Here is a 19,632-nt window from a genome sequence, read left to right on the forward strand (position 1 = left end):
CATCCCCGAATAAACTGGCAGAGAAAGGGAAAACAAGAGCATGGTTTTCAACAAACCCTCTTCTCAACTCACACAAGGCGAGGTACTCGGGGCTCAGAGATTTGACTGGTTTGCTGTTAGTTTTGTGGTGGTTTCTTTCTTTTTTTTTTTTGTTTGGTGCGTGGTGGTAGTTATTATGCTTCTATCATTTACACAATAAGCTAGTCAAAGTTAGATGCAAATTTCAGAAGTATTCAAGCGATAAACGTGGAAAACAGGAAAGCATATAATAACTTGAATAAGATAAAATTGGAAAGGGTTCCTAATAATAAAAAGAAAGAAAAGTCAAGAAAAATCAATAAATCATTTTCCTTAGCATTGAAAATGTGTATGTGTAAAGCATACAACAATAACAGATAAAGATAAATTGGGATAAGTAATTGCAATATATGACAGATAAAGGCCTATTTTTACTCCAAACTACGGCTTTCCATCAGCCATGTGGTGGTTTTCAGTTGTTGGTTTGGACGGTGAGCGCCGCTGCTCAGGATTCTGGTGGGCAGCTGTCGGCGGGGAGCGCGGAGTTACCCGGGCCACTCCCAGGATCCAGCAGGCCCTCTCTCACTGGGGACAGGAGGCTGGACACTGAAGTATGGGTGGGGAGGCACTGGGGGCCTCTTATTCCCGGAAATCCCACTACCTCCCAGGCCAGGCTCCTTCCTCCCTCTCTCCTGGGGCTGTGACCCCCCCTATCAAACCCACCCCAACAAGGTGGGCCCAGTGTCCTGCAGAGGGCCCGGGCCACAGAGAAGCTCCGTGGATTCACCCTCGGGATGAAGAGAGCCTGGGCCCTGGGTGGTGCAGCCCTGTGAGCAGCTGCGGGTGAGCAGACGCTCTCTGCTCCCTTCAGCCCTGAAAGCTTCGGCCCCTTCGGCTTCCTCCTAAGTCTCCTACCCCTCCATCCCCCCGGAACCCACCTGTTCAGGCAGCAACTCCCCCTCGTCTTCCAAGCCCCCCAGTTTCTCTCTCCTTACAGGGTACAAGGGGTGATGTGTCCCTGGGATCCAGCCAATCCTTCCAGAAGATCCTCCCCATTAAACTACAAGATCCCCCAGAGATGCAGACTCAGGAACCCTGGGTCAGGCCTGGCTGTGGAGTGGACCAGACCACACGGCCTGGCAGCCCATCCCTGATCAGGGAGACTACAGCCCAGAGGGAGCCCCCACCTCGCAGCAGACCCCCTCGGTCCCCTGCCCCGCTCCATCCCCATCACATCCTTGCCCCGCCCCCATCACGCGTTCCCCGCCCCCCCTTTCTCCCCTAACTGGCCGGTGGGTGGGGTTCCTGGAAGGGGAAGCACCCTGGCCCCATCCTGGTTCCACTGGGAGCTGCTCTGGGACCCGAGGTGGTGACTCCCCATGTAGGACGTTGACTTTTCACATGTGAAGTGACAGGATTGAACTCCATGACCTATAGGTCCCTTCCAGCCCTAATGCTCCCCCAGCGGGTGCCTCACAACGTCCCCCCTCCACCCTTCCTGATCGGTCCCTCCCACGCCGGGGGGGGGGGGGGTCCTGCCAGTCCCCTGCCCAGGGCCTGGGGGCCCCCTGCCCGGCTGTCCCTTGGTCACGAAGGGCAGAGGAATCACGCAGCGCTTGGCTTGTATGACGTTTATTTCCCACGGTCCGAGTCCTGGGCGGGCTGAGGGGACTGTCCCCCTCTCCGGGCCGCTCCTGGTCGCAGCCGGACACCGGCGGGCGGGCGGTTAGTAGAAGTTGGCCACGCGGCGGAGGGACTGGACGCGCGCGCTGTGGGCCTCCCAGTCGGAGAAGCTGCGGAAGTCGCCCCGCTCCACCAGGTACATGCGGCCGCGGTAGTTGGGCTCCTCGTACAGGACCCACCTAGGCCAGAGGGCGGCGGAGGTCAGGGGCCCGGTGCTGAGCAGCGCAGGGCCCGGACGCTCCTGTCCTGGCACCGCAGCGGCGCGTGCCCTCCTCCCCCGCAGCCGCCGCCCCGCGCCCCTCCGCCCCGGGCCAGCCCTTCACGACCGTGACCCCATCCCCGTTCTTGGCTTATTTCTCCCCCCATCTCCCGCCTGTCCTTTCACTGCCCCGTGTGTCCGGGCCAGTGCTGGGTGAGACATTTTGCACCCAGGGGTGCTCAGCTGACACTTGAAACTGACCAGTCCAGAATGTTCATCACAAGGGCCGGAAGTGGTTCCAGGATGCACGTCCTCTCATCCCCCCACTCCCACCCCCCCACACACACACCCCACTCCTTCCTGCTCCTGGAAAGGCCTGTTTGCACAGACAGCACCCAGCACGTGGCAGGGGCCTGGCACAGAACGGGAACCGATTACTATTCATTCGTTGGATCGTTCAGCAAATGTGCTCCTGGGTCCACGTGTGCGCCCAGCCCTGCTTCAGGCCCTGGCAAGTCTCAAGTCAGTCAGACGCACAGGTTCCTGCGGTGGGGTGAGGGGAGAGGGAGGCAGCTGCACGGAGAAGGGATCCTTCCCCTCCCCATCACAGCTCCCCGCTCCGGGGCAGCTGCTAACAGGCCGGAGAGCAGAGACCGGCCGACAAGGACACGGACTGGTCTATGAGCACGTATGGCTGGGCTCTGGGCCAGGGCAGGAGAGAACAGGGCCCTGCATCACCAGAGGCGATGGGGCTGCAGGGGAAGGGCCCCAGGGCCCAGGTAATCGGGAAGGTTTCGGTGGGGGGATGGGGGGACCCCTGAGAGTTGTCTCTGCCTGAGGACACAGGGGAGGGAGTGTGATCTGAGGAGAGGCCTCCGGACACGTGGGGAGCGGGGCTGTCGCAGCCCCGTCACTCTACTGTCCCTGAGGCAAGCAGGCAGCTGGGAGGGCCGGGGGACCCCCCGCCCCACTGAACCGGGCTCTGGAGCCTGTGCTGAGGGGCGACGGGGTGGCAGCGGGGAGCGCGGCGGGGCTGAAAGCCAGCTTGGTCCACACCCACTCTTTGTCCAGGGCGGCCCTCTCCACCTCACTCTGGCCTCTTTCTCTTTGACCACTGATAGAACACAGCGTTTTTCTCTGTCAGTCACGGAGGGGCTGGGGGCCTTGGGAAGCAAAGCAGGCCTCAGTCTCCAGGCCCCCGACAAAGGGGCTACACACCCAGGTCTGGCTGCTGGGGTCCCTTCTGGCCCAGGCCATGGGGTGCTCTGACCTAAGGGTTCTTGTCCGCGGACCCCAAAGCACTCTGGTGTTGAAGGAGGTTTCTCCCCAGGAGACACATCCTCAGAATCTGTAAGCCCATCCAGCACAAGGCCAGCTGCCACTCACCTGCCACCGCCATCCCTCTCCTCCCCCGTCCCAACCCCACATCCGGAGCCTGGCACAGTCCGCTGAGGGTCAGGGGTTGGGCATGAGGAGAGAAAGGCGGAGAGTGGGAGTGAGTGGGGAGCACCTGCCAGGGAGCACCGGGCGGGCTGGGGCCAATCTGGCCTCCCCTCCCCCCACCCCCGGGCCTCCCCGTGCCCACCGCATCCCCCCACCCAGCCCATGACCTCCCCACACTCCCGCCCACATGCTGAGGCCGTGGCCTGAGGCACCTCCAAGGGAGTCAGCCCCTCCCAGGGAGTCAGCCCCTCCCTCCCTCCCTCAAGGAGCTGGGAAGGACCCCCAGCAGTGTCCTGGGCTGCCCTGGAGCACGTGGGTGTCCCCAAAAGGAAGAAGAGGAAGCGAGCAGTTAGGCCTCCGCAGGAACCCCTCACCCTCCCCTGCTTCCTGCCGTGGGGTGGCGAGAAGGCAGAAGGAGGGAGGGAGGGGGCACGCCGTCCGCATCGGCACCAGGACTGCGCCCTTGGGAAGTGGGCCTCGAGATGCTGGCACATCTCTTCCAGGTGCCCTTCAGGACATGGGTCTGTGGGGACAGGCCATTCCTGAGCGACTTGGGACCCAGACGAAAATGACTCCTGGCAGGTAGGAGGTGGTGGGGAGACCCACCTTGCATCCCCAACCTCAGATGCCAGGAAAGCCCTCGAAGGAGGTCACGTCCACACTAGGGGATCCTGGGGGGCACCACTGGGCAGCTTTTCCTTGCCAAGGGCTTACATTTTTTTTTTTACAAGTTAAAGTCACAGGAGGCCAAGGAGGAGGGCTCCATGGGGAGTGGAGCAGAGCCCGGGTCCAGATGTGGGACCCACCGCAGGCAGTCCCCTGCGGAGTCTTTGCCCCTCTGAGCATTATCTCTTCTTAGGTGACGTGGGGGATGAAGTCCCTACGGTCAAATCTTAGCTCCTACCTTCCTGCCTTCTTCTCTAAACAAGCCCCTGGAGTCCCCGGGGTGGGTGGAGGGGGATTGGGCCTCGGGGCTCAGGACACCTTCTACGCAAAGGTACGACTCTGGCCTCACAAGACACAATTTAGCCAGCAAATGGTTGTTTTGGAATTCTACCCCCGGATTCCCAGGTGCCATCAACTTAGGGCAAACCTGGAATTTCTGAACGGCCTTTGGGTCAGGGGCCCAGGGCCCAGCAGCCAACACCTGACCTCGCAGGGGAAGGTGGGGAGCAGTTCTTCCTCCATCTCAGCCACGTCTTCCTTCAGTCCCTCCCATGACCACTCGCTTGCACCCTGATCCCGTGCCTCAGAAACACAGACAGCAAAGGGATCCCATAGCTGCCGAGAAGAGCCAGGCTCCTGGGACCCACGTTTTGGGGCTCTTCTCCTGGGGCATGGGGTATGAGATCTGGGGAGACACCCAGCTCTAGATCAGGGACAGTCTGACTTGAAGCCAAAGGCCTGGCTGCAATCCCAGCGGGTCTACTCCCAGCGGGGTGGGGTAACCTTCTGGGTCTCAGCTTGCTTCTCTGTAAAATGGGGAAACGCTCTCCACCCAGCTGGGCAGGTGGGAGGAGGAGGAGCTGGCCAGCTGGGGGGTGAGCAGGGGCTGTGAAACTTGGCACAAAGGGTGCGCACAATGGGCGTTCAGATGGCCTCGGCTGGTGGAAGGAACCGGGTGTGCAGGAGTCGACGGAAGCACAGGGTTCTGACGGCTCTCTTGGGCTAGGGCGGACGAGCCCCTCTGGGCCTGGGGAAAAGCCTCCCAGCCACTCTCCATCCCCCAGAAGTGAACCACTGTGACATCATCTCCCCGGGAGGCCAGCGTGGCAGGGCTGGGCATGTGGTGGGAGAGGTCCAGTTCGGGGTAAGTAAGGGGTGAGCATGTGGGCAGGGCCACCCTTGCCAGAGCAGACTTTCCCCAGCTCGAGAAAACCAAAGCGCATTCCATGAGCTCAGCCTAGTCAGAGAGAACGGCTAGGTCTGCAAAGTGCCCTCCTGCCACCGAGGGGGGCCTTTGGGGCCCTGTGTCCCCTCACCATGGACTTCCTGGGCCAGGGGGACAGATGAGGGAGGGGAAAGGTCTCTGGGCGGGGGACAGGCTGCCCCCCTGCTGGGGTCTGACCCAGCCCGGCAGGCGGGGAACTGTGGTCAGCGGCCACGCGGGTTCTACTCACGCTCCGTCCCCGTACACCTTGATGGCGTTGACCCAGTTCTTGGCCCAGCCCTGACTCTGAAGGAAGGGACAGTCGTCCTTGAACTCCAGGCACTGGCCCGTGAAGTTGCAGCCCTCGAAGATTTCTAGGCGGAAATGCTCCCCATGCTGTGGGCCCCCCGCAAGGGGAGGAAGGAAAGAGGGTGAACAGTGGTGACGTTTCCCGTCATAAACAGGAGCCCGTGTGGGCAGGAGCTTGGACCCACCCAGCACCCAGGGCACCCGTGAGTTCCTGGGCTGGGGGGCCGGTGAGTACCCCGACCTCAACGCACGCCCCTCAGACCAGAACTGCCGCTCGTTCTTGCACATGAGATTTGGTTGGATGAAAGGGGTCTATTAGTTTAAAAAGATTCAGAGCCCCTGAACCAGTCCAGTCGCTTCTTTCTTCAACTGCAGAACCCAAGGTCCAGAGAGGGCCAGACCTCCTGGGACAGCGGCCGCCCTCGGACCGGCTCGGGCCGCTGGGCTTCCTCCTGCCCCAGACATACCACCACATTCCTCTGCCCTTCACCCCCTCCTGGGCCACAGGCCACTGGCAGCCTTTAAATGATAATATTTTACGAACTGTAATAGAACGTTTATTAAAACACGAAGCCAAAAATCTAAAACAAATAACAGGGATCTCATTTGCTGAAATCCCTGCTGGCTCCCTGGGACGAGGATATACATCTCCCCATAAGATTTCCCGTATTTCCAAAGACCGAGGTGGGCCAGCTCCCCACGGGCTCTGGCGCCGGCGGGGGCTGGGTCTGCGCCACAGCTGGCCCCAAGGATAGCTCTTACGAGAACAGCATTCGAAAGATACCCGGGATAGTTTTCATATAAATAGCATTATGCAAGATCCAGGGCCAGCCACGTTAATTCCTTTTTCCAAATGTCCGTGACCTGGTGGAAATCTTAAGAAAGCATTCTTACAATTTGAGAGGCCAACGCCCAGCTGGTTTTGCAACCCATGTAGAAAAGAGAGGGGTTTCCACACAGGAGGCCCCTCCCCTGGGGGTCCTCAGATGTCCGTCCAGGAGAGGGTCCTCCTGCAGACACAGGGCCGAGACTCTCTGATAAGTTGTTCACCCCTGATCTCAGGAACCAGCCATTTCCCACCCTAGCTTCCGGAGCTCACAGAAGGTCAGTTAGGACTTTAACGTGGAAGAATCCTAAGGAATGGGAATGCCCAGTCCTCAAACCCTACCCTCGGGGCAACTTCGCCATGGGGGAGTGACACCTCTCATTGGCTCTCCCACACGTACTGGGCAGCCCTGTGAAAAGGCAGCCACCTGCTGGCTCCTGCCCCCAAATTCCCGCTGCCTGGCCAGTGATACCTAAGCTTCTTTCGTGGGCCACTCCATCGAAGGCTCCTGAAAAGTGCTAGAAGATGACCTGCCTGGGTGGACGCACCAGGACCACATCAGCCTTACTTTAGCTGAATGCTCCCCCATCTGGTTGCAAATCCAAACCTCTAATGTTTTCAATAGCATTTTAAGTGGAAAATTCAGCAAGATTTTGGCATCAGAAACTGAAAGTGGTTTCCTGATACATGGCTGAAAACGCAGGCATGAAAACTCCCAGGGGCTTTCCAATTGGGTCCCCATGCACGAGAGTGGCTGGGTCTGTGTGGGGACATCTCTCGGGCTTAAAGATCCCACGGTCTCATCCGTTCCTAAAGCTGGGAGGGCCCTGCCCCTCCCCCCCGCCCCCCCCCGCCCCCCCCGATTACTCATCCCACGTCTGACCAGGCCTAACCGGGCCCTGGGTCACTCCAGCAGGAAACCCCCCCATCCCGGCCAAGTGGAGTGGCCCAGGCCCACTCACCATTCCAACAGGCCGACAGGAGCCCATGTGGTCGTTGTGTCTGTTCCAGCGGTAGAAGTCGGGGTAGTCGCCGTGCTCCAGGACGAACTGCTGGCCCCGGAAGTCGGGGTGATCGAAGCAGACCCAGGCCCCACTCTCCACGCGGACGGAGTTCACCCGGTTCGTAAAGCCTCGGTCTTGGAAGTTGTCACAGTCCCCGAAGACCTCCAGCTTCCGCCCCATGAAGTGCTTGCCCTCGTAGAGAGTAATCTAGAACGGCCAGGTTAGAGGACCCGGAGTCAGGGGCTCCTCTCCTGTCAGTTTTGGGAATGGACACGGGGGGCCCAACATCCACCACTGAACCCCAATTCCCAGGCCCTGAAGCCCCGACCTGCGGCGTACAGTAGGCGCTCAACACTGTCTGTTGCCTGGGTGAGAGAATGCCTGGATGGCGGCTTGAGGTCAGACCCCGCGCCCGGCTCGCCCCGCCCCGGGAGGCCACGGTTGAGCAGACAAATCTCAGAAGATACGAGGGGACAGGGATTTCCCCTTTGTTCAGGGGCCCGTTTGAAAACAGGGTCTTTTCAAACTCCCACTGCATTTTTTAAACTCAATTTTTGTTAATTGTTAAAACATAACATCCAAGGAAATGTTTCAAAAGAAAACACTTCACCTACAACCCTATAACCGAATATTCACTTTCCAGAAAGTCAGGTTTCTGAGACTGGGCCCCTTAACAGGAGATATTGAATCCAACGAGCCAAGTCAGGGCCTGGCACGGGATTAACGGCTCAAAAGAGGGCTTTTTCAATGCAACCCCGTCCCTTTGTGTCCTAGGCCTCTCCTTTGGGTGACATGCATGTGTCAGATCTGGCGCTTTCTAACCCAGCGGTCAGTTCAGACACTGTGTCCTATGGTGATGTAGCACTGATGGGTAATCCCTGTTCCCAAACTAAACATGAACCACATGGTAACTAGACTTAGTGTGGTGATGATTTGATAATGTATAAAAATATACAATCACTATGTTATACACCTGAAACTAATACAACCTTGTTAGCCAATTGTACTTCAATAAAAATAAAACAAAACAGAAACAAACAAACAAACAAAAGAACCATACCAACCCCAAAACTCACTCACTTTCTGCAGAGGAACCTAAAATTCCAACTCTCAATAACCCTTTGGGTTTCAAGAATTGTGCTCCTAGAAGGGCCCTGGCAAAGTAATGTTACCTGGGGCCCAGTAACTGTGGTCATGATGTGTGTGTGCTGTCACTGATGGTAGAACTGCTCCTCTGGGCCCCTCGGAGTTAGGCAAGGCCAGATGCTTTGGCCAAAGGGATGTGCGTGGACGTGGAAGCTTTGAAAACCACGCACCATTTCTCGTCCCTCCCTTTCCCTCTGCTGATATCAAGGTGTCCCTCTGCAGCACAGAGGACGGGGTGCAGGCCACAGTGGAGGTGAGCTCCTGGGGTTGCTGCTGAGGCGTAACCTAGCCCCTGCAGACAGATACAGTAATGCTCTCACCCACTCACCTTGAATGCAGCCCCTGGAAACCAAAGGCAGTCTCAGATTAGCTAGAATAGGGAGCCAGGGAAGGGGGCAGAGATCCAAATTTGCCAATCTTCCCGCACAAGGCAGGTCTGATGGAGGGCTCCCCTCCGCCGGCCCCCAGATATTCAAGGACAACTGATCACCCACAGGATTCGAAGGTCCCTCAAATTTCAACATTTTGCAGAGAACCAGCCCCAAGTGCCCCCGAGCAGATCCTGAGGAAGGAGCAGCCACGTTAGAACAGCCTCAGGCAAAGAAGCGGAGCCCAGGGGCTGCAGGGCAAGTCAAGGATCCCCACTCCAACCCCGGCACCCCTTAGGTCTGAGCACCGTCCCTGCTCCGGGCTCTGGGGCAGGGGGTTGGCGCCGCAGAGTCAGTGCTGGAGGGACTGGACGGAAGGCCTCCCCACCCACATCACAGAGGCCCTCAGCCGGGGCCAGGCACCCCGTTTTGTTCAGAGGTTTAGCCCACTCTGCTCGGGGTTGTCAGATGCAAAGGGCATCAAGCGGGTTGGCCGCCCCTGTCCCCGGCCCCCATCCTGAGCACAAAGGGCAATGAGAGCGGGTGTCTGGGCCCCGCCCCAGGGGCCCTGCGGTGACCCTGGGCGGCGGCGGACGGACGCGAAAGGTTAGAGCGGGCACTCACCTTCCCCGAGCGCTGCGCCATGCTGCGCCTGGTGCGCGGTCCCACCGGCCCGCGGGGGCCCCAGATATAGCGGGCGGCGCCCTGCTGGCTCAGCGCCGCCCCGACAAAAGATTTGCTGGGCCGGCGCGTTAGTGCTGTCGGGCGTGCTAAGCCCGCGAGGGGCCGCCCGGCCCGTGGGACCCAACCCGCCCCCGCCCCCGCCCGGGGGTCTCCCTGGTGCCATCGCGCCCGCGAGCCCAGCCAGACCCCAAGGCCTCCTCTCTCGCCGACCCAGCCGGCCTGCCAGCCCTGCTGAGTCAGGACGGGTGGGCCCCGCCCACCGCGACGCCTCTGCCCTGGGGTGGGGTTCCTCAGCCTCCCCTCGCCCTCCCTCCTCCGCACAGAGCACAGAGCCTTACCAGACCTCCCGCCGCGCGCTCTCCCACCCGGGGACCCAGGCTCACATTGCTACTGAGTTCGCTCTCTCTTCGAGTGAAGAAGGATGGACCCCTGCTCCAGAGGGCAAAGAAGACAGCCCCTGCCCGCCCCCCTGCCCGCTGCTCTTGTCCATCCCAAGTTTGTGTATCCTACCCACAGTGAGGCCAGACAAACCGAAATGTTGGAGTTTGGCACAGAGAAGGGTTTCCTGCAAGGGGCATGAAAGGAGAACCGGCTGGCTCGTGCTCGAAAGGCTGCAACTCCCTGATGGGTTTCAGGGAAGGTTTTCTTATAGGCAAGGTGAGGGAGGGGAGTTGCAGGGTGTGAAGTGATCGGCTCCTGCACAAGTCTCTGCTTGGCTGATGGTGAGGTAGTGGGGCGGTGTCACAGGGGTTAACGGGATCAATCGTCAGGCTCCAGTAGGCCTGGGGGCCACAGTGCTCATGGTCCTCAAGTAGTTAACTTCTTCCATTTGGTGGGGATTTTAGCATCTGTGAAACAACTCAGGAAATGTGCATCGGACACTGCTATCTAGGTACTTCAGGGAGGAGCTAAGGATTCTGTGACCACCACATGGCTGATTTACCGTCCAAATTCTTACCAGTTCTCCAGGCCCCACTGCTCTTTTTATCACTACACGTTCACATCCTCCCACTCATTAATTCTTGAGCCAGGCTTTTGTGACTCAGGGGAGGCCTGAGAGACTACAGCTTTTCTACAGACAAGAGCCAGGCAGAGGGCATGGGGGGGAGGGGTCTGTCAGGAAGGTCCCACAGGGTCCTGCTCCGTTACACTTTGGTCTTAGCTCCCAGCCCCACCTTAAATTTTCTGCTCCAGCAGCACCCTGGGCTGCCCCTACATCTCTATGCCAGGCTGTGGTCCTGCAGACTCCACTTCTGCTGTTTTGCCCCCCAGAATGCTGTCCCTCTACCTCTGCCCCGCTCCGCCCAGTCCGTGCTCACCCTTGACCCACTGAGGTGTCACCCATCCCGACTCAAACCCCACTCGCCGGCGGTCCGCAGTGCTCTGCACCCAGACCACCCTGGACGGCAAGGACGGGTTTACAGAAACACGCAGCCTCACCCCAGCGTGGGACTTTCTCAGGGCACAGACGTTCTTGGCACATAACGGAGGCTCAAAGATTGTTTGTGGACTGAACAGAGTCAACACTGAGGCCACAAGATGCGCGCCCCCAAATCGCCAGGGGGATGAGACGTGCACACGGAGAACGATGCAGGGCGGTTAGCTGGGGCGAGGGGCCAACCCTGAGCTCGAGGGAGAGAGAGCTCATCCAAGCCGTGGTGACCCCAGGGGGCTTCACAGAGGACAGGGCAGAGAGGACTCGGTGTGCGGAGCAGTCTGAGCTGTTCTCAGGAAAGAAGATTTTTATCACCGTTTCACGGATGAGACACTTCAGGTCCAGGAAAAGGAGGTCATGGACTGTGGGAGCACAGGGGTGACCTTGTCCCTGCTCTGGGAGGCTGGCACATGTAGTGCAGACACTACCACCTGCATGTCACCCTTGCATCCAAGGACAGGCCTCCCAGGGGGCCTGGCCTGACTGTCGTCCCCACAGGCAACCACACTGGCCAAACCACACATTCTAACGTTTGCTTTCGGACATGGGCCCTGTTGGGGAAATGGAATTCAAAACAAAATCTCCCAACCCAGAGAGCCTGTCCATATAGGTTGAAGAGAAAGAACAGTCATATTACTGACTAAGCATTAAACCAAGAGATGATGTGTCCCAGGCAATCTGCTACAGTGACTGCAAAGACAGAGAAAGCTCAGCCTTTCATAGAGTCAGGCAGACATATTCATTATGTACATGTTCTCAAGATAAAATTGCTAATTTTCTCATATCTTTATGCCCAGATACAAGAAAATTAGGCTTTGCAGTAAAATAGGCTTTGCAGTTCAGAGTAAGGTGACAGCTGAAGTTAAGCCCCTCTCCTCCCAGGAAACTGGGAGGTGGGACGTCATTGTTTCAAAGAGATAGCTCCCAGCTGCTAGACGAAACCTTCAGAGTATTAGATTGGCAAGAGGTTTCTTTAGCCATTAAAAAGGTGCAGTAACACACCATTGTAAAGCAATTATACTCCAATAAAGATGTTAAAAAAAAAAAAATGGTGCCCATACATGTGAAAAAGACAAAGAAATTCTGGAAGAAAAAGGGGAAGGGAAGTCTCTTCCCTTGTATTCACCTGGGAAAATTAAGCCCCTTATTATTTTTTTAAATATAGGCTTTATTTTTCAGAGCAGTTTTAGGTTCATAGCAAAATTGAATAAAAGTATAGAAGGTTCCCATACCCTCCCCTCCTCCACGTATACCATCTCCCCCACCATCAGCACCCCACCCAGACGGTACATTTCTTGTAGCTGATGAGCCTATATTGACACATCGCTATCACCCGAAGTCCATAGTTTACATTACAGTTCACTCTTGGTGTCGAGTTTTGACAACTGCAGAATGACATGTATCCATCATTATAGCATCATACATACAGAGTATTTTCATTGCCCTAAAAGTCCTCTGTGCTCTACTTACTCATCCCTCTCCCCCCACCCCAACCCCTGGCAACCACTGATCCTTTCACTGTCTCCATAGTTTTGCCTTGTCCAGAATGTCATCTAGTTGGAGTCATACAGTATATCGTCTTTTCAGATTGGCTTCTTTTAATTAGTAATATGCCTTTACATTTCCTCTATGTCTTTTCATGCCCTGATAGCTCACTTCCTTTTAGCACTGAATAGTATTTCATTGTTTGGATGCATCACAGTTTATCCACTCACCTACTGAACGACATCTTGATTGCCACCAAGTTTTGGCAATTATAAATAAAGCTGCTATAAACATTCATGTGCAGGTTTTTGCATGGAGATAAGTTTTCAACTCCTTTGGGTAAATTTCAGCAATATGATCCAGCGATTCTGGATCATATGGTAAGAGTATGTTTAATTTTGAAGAAACTGCCAAACTGTCTTCTAGAATGGCTGTACCATCTTGCATTCCTACCAGCGATGAATGAGAGCTCCTGTTACTTGGCAATCTTGTCAGCATTTGGTGGTGTCAGTGTTTTGGATTTTAGCCATTCTGATAGGTGTGTAGTGGGATCTCATTATTTTCAGAGTGTCTTATCTTTAATTTGTATTTGCCGTTACTATGCCAGGGCCAGAGCCCACAGACAATGCACACAGGTGATGTGGGCAGAATTCAAAACAGAGCAGTGATTTGGGGTATTTTCTGCAAAGAATACTGAAAAATGACCAGTCACAAGCCTCAGAGAATTGGTAAAAACTGAACCTGTCGATAAGATTTCTGCAATTTTAACCTCCATTCCCCATTCCCAATGCAACATCTCAAGTCTCACTCAGGATTTTCATTATAAGGAGGTCAGGTCTGCCAAGACTCACATGATCTATGTGTGCCTGAGAAGAGCTCCTCCCCTAAGTAGCTATCAATACATACATATACAAATGCAAGACTGGCAAAACCTCACCAGTAGAGAGTCATTTCTTTGAGTGAATCATCTTCAAAGCATGGTTAAAATGTACTTTGAAATAGGTGAGATCTTAAGCCACATATGACAGCTAGTTGAGGACAAAATACTGGGGGAATGGGCTCAGCGTAAGTGTGGTGACAGTGGAAGGAGCAAGGCTGAGGATGCTATCTTGATTTTTAGAAAATCTCAGTAACGTGCAAACTTAAAAGCTGTTAGTAGCTGCTCAGTGTCAGAAAGTTGCAAAATGTGTGCTGATTCAGTGCCCACCTGCCTGCCTCCTCCTGCCTCTTGTTTTTGTCAAGTCTCTCTCCCTTTTGGGCAATTTAGAGCATAGAGAGCTCTAGAAAATAAGGAACAATGACACACCCACTACCCAGGTTTGTCACATATTAATGTGTTGCCATGTTTATGTCAGGTTGATTTATTTTCTTTAAAGAAAGAAGTCATCAGAAGCTTTCCCTCCCCACATATACCCACTATCCTGATTTTTGTGTTTATTATTTCTTTGCATGTTTTCACATCTTTACTGTCTATTTGTATACCTGGAAATAATACACATTTTTACAATGTGGCAATATTGTATATGCATCCTTCTGTCATTTGTTATTTTGTTGTTAGTGACCCCAGTTTCTGAAACGGTGAATGAATAACTCTTGGAAAAGTCCCTCAGAAAACTAAGTAAAATCTCCCATCTAGTTAGTAAATTGCATGCTGGGAAAATTCGGTGTATATTAAAATCAGGCAAAGAACACTGTCCTTTTTTTTTTCTTTTGGCCGTGCCGCAAGGCTGGTCGGATCTTACTTCTCCAACCAGGGATCGAACCCCTGCAGTGGAAGCACGGAGTCCTAACCACTGGACCACCAGGGAATTCCCAAGAATACTGCGTTTATGGGTGAAACTGCGGGACAATTGCTCATTGCATGTTGCAGGGTATCGAGTATCCTTGGGCCCTCCCTACTGAAGGCTACCCTTCCTCTGTCATTCTGACAAATGGAAACACCTTCAAATTTCCAAAAGATCCCAGGGGCCAATCTCGCCCCCTTTGGGGTCCACACCTTTAGTAAAATTGCCAGGGGAAGCATGAGCACACCTTCAGCTCCACAGGATGAAGCAAAGGCCTCCCAGACCCGTGCATTTGTGTTCAGTTGCTACATCGTCCATACGTACATCATGTTTGCTCTGCTGTTTACTGCTTATTCATACCCTTTGCTCATTTTTCCCCGAGCCCTTCCTGACTGATGTGTGTGTGTTAACCTGTTATCTATTCCTTTGTGGTATGTCTATTAGTCTGTTATCTGTTCCTTTGCTTTTGGGTGTGTTAACCTGTTATCTGTTCCTTTATTGTGTCCATGTGTGTTTTAACCTGTAATCTAACCTATTATCTGAAGACCTTCCCCAGTTTGTGGCTTGAACCACTGGACTGGGACCCATTTTTGTTGGACAGGGAAGGAGGGAACACCTTTAGCCAGAGTCTGTGCCCTGTCTGTGCACTAGCCGGGACCTCAACCTTCTGGGTTGAGGGGTGAAAACATCCTCTGGCTTGCTCAGTGTGAGGCCCCACCAACCAGGGGTTCCCTGCTCTGCCTTAGTTCAAATCCACTTCTAGGAGATGAGAAGACATCTCCCTCACAAAAGAGGGGCCAGAGGTCTCCAGGGGGGAACATTGGATTGGGGTAAGGAAGAAAAGGGTGGTAGTGCAAAGGCTGGACGCCTGGGTCCTGGAAAGAATTCCCTTGTCCCCCATATCCTATCCTCAAATACTGTGCCGCTTAGGTAAGGGAAAGGCGCTGAAGCCTGACCCCTAGAGGTGATTACAGTAACTACACCTCCCCCTCCCTCCCAGGGAAATTGCTAGGGGCCAGGTAGTGGGAAGACATAGAATTATAATAAATTCAAAAATGGGGACAGTAATAATGACTCTCATAGTGTTTACACAGCAAGGCACCCATGAAGACATTATATCATTTAATTTTCTCAACAATCTTAAGAGGTAGGGGGCTTCCCCGGTGGCACAGTGGTTGAGAATCTGCCTGCCAATGCAAGGGACACGGGTTCGAGCCCTGGTCTGGGAAGATCCCACATGCCGTGGAGCAACTGGGCCCGTGAGTCACAATTACTGAGCCTGCGCGTCTGGAGCCTGTGCTCCGCAACAAGAGAGGCCGCGACAGTGAGAGGCCCGTGCACCGCGATGAAGAGTGGCCCCCGCTTGCCACAACTAGAGAAAGCCCTCGCACAGAAACGAAGACCCAACACAGCCATAAATAAATAAAAATAAATAATTTTTTTTAAAAAACCCACAAAAAAAAAGAGGTAGGTATTATTACCCCCATTTCATAGATGTGGAAAGTGAGGCACAGAGTGAATAAGTAACTTGCCCAAGGTCACACAACAAGTAAGCAGTGGAGTTGGGATTTGAATCCAGAATCCATGCCCTTAACCCCCACAGATATACAATTTTAACATTCCTTCAGCATTTGGCAGTTTTCCAAGGATGTCCAGCTTGTCTATTCCTGTTCTTGTTTTGGACTTTGCTTCTCCAGTTCCCCCTCCTTCACCTAAGTCTTCAACATTTCCTGATCTAATGCCTCAAAGGCCAAGAATATGCCCATCCTTTAAAAACTCCCCCTCAAATGCAAATTCAAAGCACAATGAGACATCACTGTATCTCATTAGAATGGCGGAAATTTAAAGAGACAACAAATTATAAGTCTTGGTGAGGATGCAGGGCAGGTGGACACTCCTGAGCTGCTGGCAGGGATGTAAAACCCTGCGGCCACTTGCAGAAACATATTTTTATAAAGTTAAGATACACCTACCGTGCGACCTGGTGCTTACCCACGAGCAATGAGAACATTCGCCAAAGACTAGCCCGCGTTGCTCGCAGCAGCTCACTCCTGACAACCCCAACATGGAAGCGCCAGGCCTCCTTCAACAGATAAAGAAATCACAGTTCACCCAGACAGGGGAACATCCCTCAGCAGGAAAAAGGGACAAACTACTGATACACATAGAAAAGCAAAGAAAACAGCAAAGAAAAGTCTCAAAAACATTACACTGAGCTGAAGGAGGCAGACAGAAAAGACTGCACATTGGATGATTCTATTTGAAATTTGGACAAGGTAGAACAAATCTTCAGTGATGGGCAGCAGGTCGGACAGTGCATGGTCCAGAGGTATGTAAATTATTATTGTGTGCAAATTATACCTAAAAAATAACAACTGTATTAAAAGAGTCCCCTTTCATCCCAACACTGCAACCCTCTCTTATATTTTCATTCGTCACCTGCCACAAAAATAGTCCACTCCCTCTGGCTTCAGTGACCGCCCTCTTCCCCACCAAGGAAACTGTCCTCTCAAAGGGGAACCCACCTCACCCCAGGGGCTGGACCGAAGGGGTGGTACCGTGCCTCTCCACGTAGCAGGGACACCAGTGATCGTCTGGAAACTCACCTGCACCTCCCTCCCACGTCAGGCCCACCCTCACACACCTCCTGCTTCTACAGCCTCTCCCCAGGGGGTAGCAGCCCCCAGGACCCCCAAGTCATGATCTCCAGCCCAGACTACTCTGCTCCAAGGCTGAGGACCCAACTGCCTCCTGGGCATCTCCGCCCACCCAGATGCCAAGGTCCTTCAAGGTCAAGATGTTTAAAACCTGATCCGTCTTCTTCCTCTGAAACCCACTCCATGCCCTGCCCAGCGACCCGAGTCCTGAACCTGGCTGCCACCTGCAACCCCTCCTCCCTCTGTGTCACCCTCACCCCAAGAGCCTCAGGGCCCTGCAGACCTGGCTTCCCCCTCCCCACTTTGCCCTCCTCACGGTCCCTCTCTGCCCCTTAGTACCGGCCAGGGTGGCCCCCACAAGAGTGAGGGTGATGTGGGAAGATCCAACAGGAGTCACACAGCCTGGCCGTCGCAGAGGGGTCCCGGCCTGTGAGGAATTAGTTACGTGGCTACTGCGTGCTGTCCAAGGGGAGGAGCGTTGGTCCCCTCTTGTTCATTAGCGCAGATGGATGTCACCACAGGGGATGTCCTGGCCACTTGGGACGGGAGAGGGCTGGTGTCTGCTCCGTCCCGTGCAGAGGGCAGCTTGTGTTGTCTCTCCCTGTGTCACCCACCACTGTCCCCCCGGAGCAGGGCTCAGGTGTCCCGAGATCCACAAGCCCCGGGCCTGCTGTGACGGCAGGAAGGAGCACCCCACCGAGTCACACCCACTGTGGTCTTGGCTTGTGGCCCTGAGTCCCAGTCGCCTAAGCTGGGAGAGGGACAAAGAAACTCCTCCTCCACAGCCCTGCTATGAGGTTTCAACAGCAGGTGAGAGTGAGCAGTTAGGGCCGGGCTGAGATCTCCACTCTCCTCCTTTCTCTTTTCTTTTTTATTTTTTTCTTTTTTGAAAAGTAATTAATTTATTTTTTGGCTGCGTTGGGTCTTCGTTGCTGCACACGGGCTTTCTGTAGTTGTGGCAAGCGGGGGCTACTCTTCGTTGCGGTGCACGGGCTTCTCATTGCCGTGGTTTCTCTTGTGCAGCACGGGCTCTAGGTGCGCAGGCTTCAGTAGTTGTGGCTCGCGGGCTCAGTAGTTGTGGCTCGCGGGCTCTAGAGCGCAGGCTCAGTAGCTGTGGCACACGGGGTTAGTTGCTCCGCGGCATGTGGGATCTTCCCGGACCAGGGCCCGAACATTGGCAGGCAGATTCTTAACCACTGCGCCACCAGGGAAGTCCCTCTCCTCCCTTTTCCTTTTTTTTTGGTGTTTAATAAATTCTTATCGTTTAATTGGTGACCACTCATTACAGATCTCCATGTCGCTAGAGTTCTGTACAGTTATTCCATTTTACAGATGAGCAACCCAGGCCCCAGAAGAGCAGAGTGACAGGTCACAGGACAGTGGGTGGCAGAGGGCTCATCTGAGAGCCCAGGGTGCAGGCTGGCTGGCTTTGGCAGACAGGGAGACTGGCCGCAGCGGCAGAGACCCCCAAGGGCCCTGGGCAGGGGCAATTCCCCGGGGGGGGGGTACTAGTGGAGCCCCTGCCCAGCACCCTCCGGGTGGGGTGGCTGGTGAGGACAGAGTGCCCTCATGAGCTGTGAGTGGCTCTGGAGGGAGGACCGGCTTTGTCCCTTCCAGGCCCTGGGACACCTGAGGGGCAGGTACACCTCCTACTGGCTTTTCCTGCCACGTCCCCTAGGGATGAGGATCAGCCTGCTGATGTGTGTCTTCCACTCTTTGTCACCTGCCCTCGCAGTGTCGGATTCTTTTTTGTCCCCTTCCCTCGGCAGGAGGTTGACCTATAATTTTTCTTGGTCACGTTTGGCTGTCTCTAGTTTGGGCATCAAATTATGCTGGTTTCATAAAAGATGATGGGGAACTGTTTACTTCCATTCTCTGGAGGAGTTTGTTCCTTGAAGGTTTTGGTAAAACTGGCCTTTAAAACAGTCTAGGCCTAGTGCTTTTAAATTTTTTAAAATTAATTAATTAATTAATTAGTTTATGTTTGGCTGCGTTGGGTCTTCGTTGCTGTGTGAGGGCTTTCTCTAGTTGTGGCGAACAGGGGCTACTCTTCGTTGCGGTGTGGCGGGCTTCTCATTTCAGTGGCTTCTCTCGTTGCGGAGCATAGGCTCTAGGCATGTGGGATTCAGTAGTTGTGGCACGTGGGCTCAGTAGTTGTGGTGCACGGGCTTAGTTGCTCCGCGGCATGTGGGATCTTCCCGGACCAGGGCGCAAACACGTGTCCCCTGCGTTGGCAGGTGGATTCTTAACCACTGCGTGACCAGGGAAGCCCCCTTAGTGCTTTATATATGGTTAGATTTTTTGACTACGGATTCAATTCCTTTAACACTTATAGTTCTATTTGGGCGTTGTATTTTTTCTCGAGTCATTATTGGTCATTTATAGTCTTCTATTCCATTGACCATCCATCTAAGTTTTCAGATTTATTGGCATATAGATGTTCATAGTGTCCATTTAAAAATTTTAAATGCTTTACCTGCTGTGATACCCTTTTTCCACTGCTAATATTCGAATCCGAGTTTCTGGAACATCTGCACGTGGCCCTCGGTCCCTTCCCTACGTGTTGAATCTGAGTCCCCCGCCCCTAACCTGCTTCCCGTCCTGCGCCCCCGCCGTCCCAGGGGCGCCCTCATCTGAGAGGGGGAAACGCTAAGAGGAGGCCAGCCTCCGGGCGCCCTTTCCCGGCTTCCCGAGACTGGAGTGCGTTCCCATTGTGGGAAG

The 19,632-nt window shown here is 54.5% G+C and overlaps 1 protein-coding gene across 1 annotated transcript; it reads right to left on the reverse strand.

Annotated features, from left to right (window-relative positions):
* Positions 1 to 1,642: 1,642 nt before the first annotated feature.
* On the reverse strand, positions 1,643 to 9,709 carry CRYGN (crystallin gamma N). The gene is made up of 4 exons (XM_068550195.1): positions 9,491 to 9,709; positions 7,311 to 7,559; positions 5,464 to 5,609; positions 1,643 to 1,880 (listed from the first exon to the last, which is right to left on the reverse strand). Exons 1-4 carry the CDS (start codon positions 9,509 to 9,511, stop codon positions 1,745 to 1,747), a joined length of 552 nt encoding a protein of 183 aa, XP_068406296.1. The 5' UTR covers positions 9,512 to 9,709; the 3' UTR covers positions 1,643 to 1,744.
* Positions 9,710 to 19,632: the final 9,923 nt, after the last annotated feature.

The sequence above is a fragment of the Eschrichtius robustus genome, chromosome 8, assembly GCF_028021215.1.
Source record: "Eschrichtius robustus isolate mEscRob2 chromosome 8, mEscRob2.pri, whole genome shotgun sequence".
In the NCBI taxonomy this organism is placed as follows: Eukaryota; Metazoa; Chordata; class Mammalia; order Artiodactyla; family Eschrichtiidae; genus Eschrichtius; species Eschrichtius robustus.